The following is a 6,000-nucleotide window of genomic DNA, read 5'->3' as shown; positions in this document are numbered from 1 at the left end:
CCTGGACCAGCTGACCAGAAGACTGGGTTGCCATCAGAACCTTCTAGTTCCTACTCACTTGGAGGGAAGCCTATTATTTTCTACCAGCAGGCCTTATCAGATAGACATCTCACTGAAGAGGCTGTTAATATTTCAGCTTCTCCTGGACCAGCAGACCAAGAGACTGGGGTATCAACAGTACCTTCTATCTCTTACTCTCATATAGAGAAGCCAAGTGTTTTGTACCAACAGCCTTTGTCAGACAGTCAGCTCGCTGTAGAAGCTCTGAAAGTGTCAGCTGTTTCTGGGCCAGGTGACCAGAAGACCAGAAAACCAACAGTTACCTCCACTTCGTACTCACATAGAGAGAAAGAGAAGCCCATCATTTCTTATCAGCAAGAATTGCCAGATCTTACTGAAGAGGCTTTAAAAGTTTTAAAGGTTCCTGGACTAGGTGGCCAGAAGACTGGAATACCAGCAGTAACTTCTACTTTTTACTCACATAGAGAGAAGCCTATCATTTCTTACCATCAGGAGTTGTCAGATCCTAATGAAGGTGCTTTAAGAGTTTTAGGCACTCCTGGGCCAGCTGACCAGAAGACTGGGATACAAATTGGGCCCTCCACTTCCTATTCACATAGAGAGAGCCCCATCTTTTCTTACCAGAAGGAGTCGTCAGATATTACTGAAGAAACTTGGAAAGTTTCACCTGTTTCTGGACCAGCTAACCAGAAGACTGAGATACATATAATCCCCTCTAGTTCCTACTCATACAGAGAGAAGGACAGTATTCTTTACCAGCAGGAGCTTCCAGATGTTACTGAAAAAGTTTTAAAAGTTTTTGCTCTTCCTGGACCTGCTGACCAGAAGACTGAGATACCAACAGGACCTTCTAGCTCTTACTCACATAAAGAGAAACTCAAGATTTCACCTGTGATTTTACCAGATGTCCAGAAGACTGAGTTTCTAACAGCTCCCCCTAGTTCGTACTCAAAAAGAGAAAAACCCAAAATTTCAACTGTGAGTGGACCAGATGACCAGAAGACTCCGTTACCGACAGTTTTTCATAATTCCTGTTCTCAGAATTTTGAGATTGAGGATATTCTGAAGATTTCACCTGTCCCTGAGCCAATTGTTGTGAATTCTGGGATACCAATACCTCTTTCTAGTTCCTCTTCCCACAGAGAGAAATCTAATATTTTCTACCCACAGGAATTGACAGACAAACATTTAGCTGAAGATGCACTGAACGTTTCATCAATTCCTGTACCAGCTGACCAGAAAAGTCTGTTACCAGCAGCTCCTCCTCGTTCCTTTTCACACAGAGAGAAACCAAATTTATTCTACCAACAAGATTTTCCAGATAGACATCTACCTGAAGATTCTGTGATGTTCTCACGTGGTCTTGGGGAAGCTGATCAGAGTACTGGTTTATCAACAGTTACTCCTGGTACTTATTCACATAGTGAGAAGCAGAAACTTGTTTCAGACCATGTTCAAATGCTAATAGATAATTTGGATTCTCCTAACTCCAGTATTATCTCAAGCAGTATGCCTTTAAGTTCTCAGGCTGATGGTAGAGTTATAATAAGTAAGCCAGAATCTTCAGGTTTTGAAGATGTTGGCTCTGTGGAAATTCAAGATACAAGCAATAGTTCCAAAACTCTTAAAGAGATTCGGACCCTTTTAATGGAGGCAGAAAATATAGCACTGAAACGATGCAATTTTCCTGCTCCTCTTGTCCCTTTCCGAGATGTTAGTGATATTTCAATTATACAATCTAAGAAGATGGTTTGCTTCAAAGAGCCCCTCACAGCTGCTGAATCTAATAGTGATTTGCCTCGGAGACAGCCATTTACAGAGGAAAGCACAAGCAACAAGTGCATACAGAAAGATATTAGCACACAGACAAATCTGAAATGCCAAAGAGGCATTGAGAACTGGGAGTTTATTAGTTCAACCACACTTAGAAGTCCTCTACAAGAAGCAGAAAGCAAAGCCGGAGTGACGTTAGATGAAACCCTTCGACAGTATAGAGCAGCCCAATCCGTAATGAGATCTGAACCTGAAGGGTATAGTGGAACCATTGGCAATAAAATTGTTATCCCTATGATGACTATCATTAAAAGTGATTCAAGTAGTGATGCCAGTTCCTGCTCATGGGACAGTAATTCCTTGGAGTCAGTTTCTGATGTTCTTCTAAATTTCTTTCCATGTGCTTCACCCAAGACAAGTTTGACAGATAGCAGAGAAGAAGAAAGTGTGTCAGAGAGTGATGATTGTGGTGGTAGCAATGTAGATTCACTGGCTGCACATGTCAAAAACCTTCTCGAGTGTGAATCCTCATTGAATCATGCTAAACAAATACTCAGAAATGCAGAGGAAGAGGAATGTCGAGTACGAGCACGAGGTAGGAACTGATTGTTTGTCATCAAGTCAGGTCAGACTTATAAACATTATAGTTTAAGAATTTGTTTAAAGTTGTGTTTGGAATCTGAATTTATTTTCTTATAGAACTGTTAAATGATTACATTTTCCACCACTATTCAGAATAAGTCCATTTAACCAATAATGTAACTCGGTCACAGTATTAATAGTACTAGTCTGATTTTAGGGTCTTAGGTAGGTTCTGAAGCCTGAAGGAGAGTAAGGAGATAGCTTGGGTTTCCAGATTCCTAAAGTACTTAACGTTTCCTTAATCCTCCTATTATAGGATTCTCTTTTGAAGGCAGAAAAAACAAAGAAAAGTTTGCTCTGCTCTAAGTCACACTGTATCATAAAACTAAATATACTTCTCCATTTTTCTAATACAGTTCTTAGAGCATATTTTAGATATTAGAAAAAACTGAAGTACTTCACACTAAAACTTAGGTTAGAGGTTTAAAAGAGGATGTTCTAATCCCATTAATCTCTAATAATAGAATGCTATTAAAAAAGAAATCTTTAAGACAAAATGGGGAATTAAATTTTTTTAAAATATTCATTAAACATTTTTTTAATGTTCTTATTTATTTTTGAGACAGAGACACAGAGCATGAGAGGAGGAAGGGCAGAGAGAGAGGGAGACAGAATCCTTAGCCGGCTCTAGGCTCTGAGCTGTCAGCACAGAGCCTGACACAGGCTCAAACCTATGAACTGTGAGATCATTACCTGAGCCAAAGTTGGATGCTTAACCGACTGAGCCACCCAGGTGCCCCTGGGGAATATATTTTAGCAAGCATCTTATAAACACTTCAGGCCTCCTTGGGAATTTTGCCTTGAGATTAACTACTTGTGCCATTCCTTTTATCACTTATGCATATTTTGACTCTCCAGAAAACTCCCAAGTTTTATTTATTATTGTTAAATATCAGCTCTCATGGTAGTAGCGGTAACTGTAACAGGAACGTATAGGGGAGGCAAAGGGATTGTCCTTATTGGAAGGAAGATTAAGATAAAAATAATTGAAAATCATAGAAAGGTGGCATCTTTGGAGAAATACCTATAGAATGTGGTTTTTAAAAGTCACACTTTTCAGTGAGATGATTGTTCTTGAAAACTTCTAATAGTTTGTCATATAATGGAGAACACCTACTTTTTGCCAAGTATTGTGGCAGGCATTTAGTTGGATATATTGATGGTTTTCTGTGTTCTTGTAATCACTGACAAATTATGATTTTTGCATTGCATTATCTCCAGTGTATTTATGTTTTCTTTTCAGCCTGGAATCTGAAATTTAATCTGGCTCATGAGTGTGGCTACTCCATTTCAGAATTAAATGAAGCTGACAGGAAAAAAGTAGAAGAGATCAAAGCAGAGTTGTTCAGTCATGGGAGAACAGCTGACTTGTCCAAGGTATAAAAGAAATCTAGCAATGAAGAAAGAAAATGTGATAAAAGGGTGGTGGAGTTTGTATCTCTTACTTGGGCATTGATGACACCAGCTGAGTCATTAATAGTCTTTGGCTAAAGTGTTAGGAGTCTTATTTCTTCAAAGTTCCTATTTAAGGATTAGACTCAGTAGATTTTGATTAATTGCAAATTCATCTATTGAAAAAACTTACATCCTTAGGAAAATAAGAATAGATTTGCTTTATCATTCGTATTTTCTCTTGAGGGTAATAGCTTGAAGTGCAGATAAAGTCCGGCCATTTTCAGATGTGTATTATCTACTTAAGAACATAAAGCTATACTAACTTATGTAAAAATGATTTTCATTTTAATAGTATGTATTTTCATCCAATTATGAATTATTTCATACATAGTAAAGAATATATATGAAATGTATATAAAGAATAAAAGAAAAATATGAATAATTCCTGTCTATGGGCTAACTAGCTTGATAAACGGAATGTTACCAAATACCATAGAAGTCCTGTGTGTCCCCTCCCCAGTAACGTCTGTTACTTCCTATCCTGACATGTATTGATTTTTCTCTTGCTGTTCAGTATGGTTTTGAATTCTTTAATAGATGGAGTCAACATGGTGCATATTTTGAGAATTGCATTTTTCATATAGACTTGGGTTTTTGAGATTCTTCTTTGTAGATGTAGGTAGTTTTAGTTTATTCATTTTTAGTGCTGTAAGTATTCTAGTGTATAAATATATCATAGTGTGTCCATTCTCTTGTGGGTAGGGCATTTGGTCTGCTTTTATTTGGCTTATTTCTTTTTTGGAAAAGTTTTTTAAAAGGATAAATTACATTGGATTTTAGACTTATGTATATGTTTGAGCTCATCACCACCATCCATCTCCAGAAACTCTTTTCATCCTGCAGGACTGAAACTTTGTACTTATAAAGGTTTCTCTCTATGGTAAGAATATGTTCAGTTTTGTAAGAAACCACCAAGCTGTATATAACTTTGAAAAAAAAATTTTTTTAATGTTTATTTATTTTTGAGAGAGAGAGAGAGAGAGAGAGAGAGAGAGAGACGCAGTGCGAGAAGGGCAGGGGCAAAGAGGGAGGGAGACACAGAATCCCAAGCAGGCTCCAGGCTCTGAGCTGTCAGCACAGAGCCCGATGCAGTCCTTGAACTCACGAACCGCAAGATTATGACCTGAGCCACTCAGGAGCCCCCAAACTGTATATAACTTTGTATGTCAACTATACTTCAGTTAACACACACACACTTAAATGGGAAAGAGAAAAAAAGAAACCACCAAACTGTCCCACAAAGTGGCTGTACCATTTTGTATTCCTGCCAACAATCAACAATGAATCAGAGTTCCTGTTGCTCCACATCCTTGTTAGCATTTGGTATTGTTAGTGTTCTGGATTTTGCCCATTCTCATAGGTGTATCCGACAACTTGCTATAATCACTTGTATCTTATAACTTGCTATAATTGCTTATTAGTTCCAGGTGGTTTTTTTGTTGATTCTTTCAGATTTTCTACACAGATGATGAGGGCATTTACAAACAGTTTTATTTCTTCCTTCCCAATCTGTATACCTTTTAGTTCCTTTACTTGTTTTATTGCATTAGCTAGAAATTCCATTTTGATGTTGAAAAAGAGTGGAGAGACAGAATATTCTTAACTTGTTTTTGGTCTTTGTGGGAAAGCTTCTAGTTTCTTACCATGAAATACGAGGTTAGCTGTAGGTTTTCTGCCAATATGCTTTATCAAGTTGAGGAAATTTCCTTCTGTTCTAGTTTACTAATAGTTTTTATCATGAATGGGTGTTGGATTTTGTCAAATTCTTTTTGTACATCTATTGATATAGTAGTCATTTTTCCTTTTTAGCTTGTTGATGTAATCATATTAATTGATTTTTGAATGATAAACCAGTCTTGCATACCTGGGATAAATTCCACTTGGTCATGGTGTATAATTCTTTTCATACTTTGTTGTATTCTATTTGTTAATATTTTATTGAGGATTTTTGCACTGATATTCATGAGAGATGAGTCTGTGTTTTGTTTTGTTTTGTTTTGTTTTGTTTTCCCCTGTAGTGTCTTTGTCTGGTTGTGGTATTAGGGTAATGTTGGCCTCATAGAATGAATTGGGAAGTGTTTCTTCTGCTCCTGTCCTCTGAAAGAAATT

General features: G+C 37.4%; 1 protein-coding gene across 4 annotated transcripts in view; it reads left to right on the top strand.

Moving 5' to 3' along the window:
* The window catches only part of ALMS1 (ALMS1 centrosome and basal body associated protein), a 223,218-nt gene that overhangs the window by 63,885 nt on the left and 153,333 nt on the right, over positions 1 to 6,000 (top strand). For all 4 annotated transcript variants that reach the window (XM_040458522.1, XM_040458521.1, XM_040458524.1 and 1 more), the window contains 2 exons: positions 1 to 2,389; positions 3,680 to 3,813. The exon at positions 1 to 2,389 is cut by the window's left edge and continues 1,316 nt beyond it. In XM_040458522.1, the coding sequence (XP_040314456.1) occupies positions 1 to 2,389; positions 3,680 to 3,813 (2,523 nt within the window). The remainder of the gene's footprint in view (positions 2,390 to 3,679; positions 3,814 to 6,000) is intronic.

Source organism: Herpailurus yagouaroundi, unplaced genomic scaffold (assembly GCF_014898765.1).
Source record: "Herpailurus yagouaroundi ecotype Mexico unplaced genomic scaffold, PumYag 221, whole genome shotgun sequence".
NCBI lineage: Eukaryota > Metazoa > Chordata > Mammalia > Carnivora > Felidae > Herpailurus > Herpailurus yagouaroundi.
Note: the sequence above shows the minus strand (reverse complement) of the source record. Positions and strands in the feature narration are given on the sequence as shown.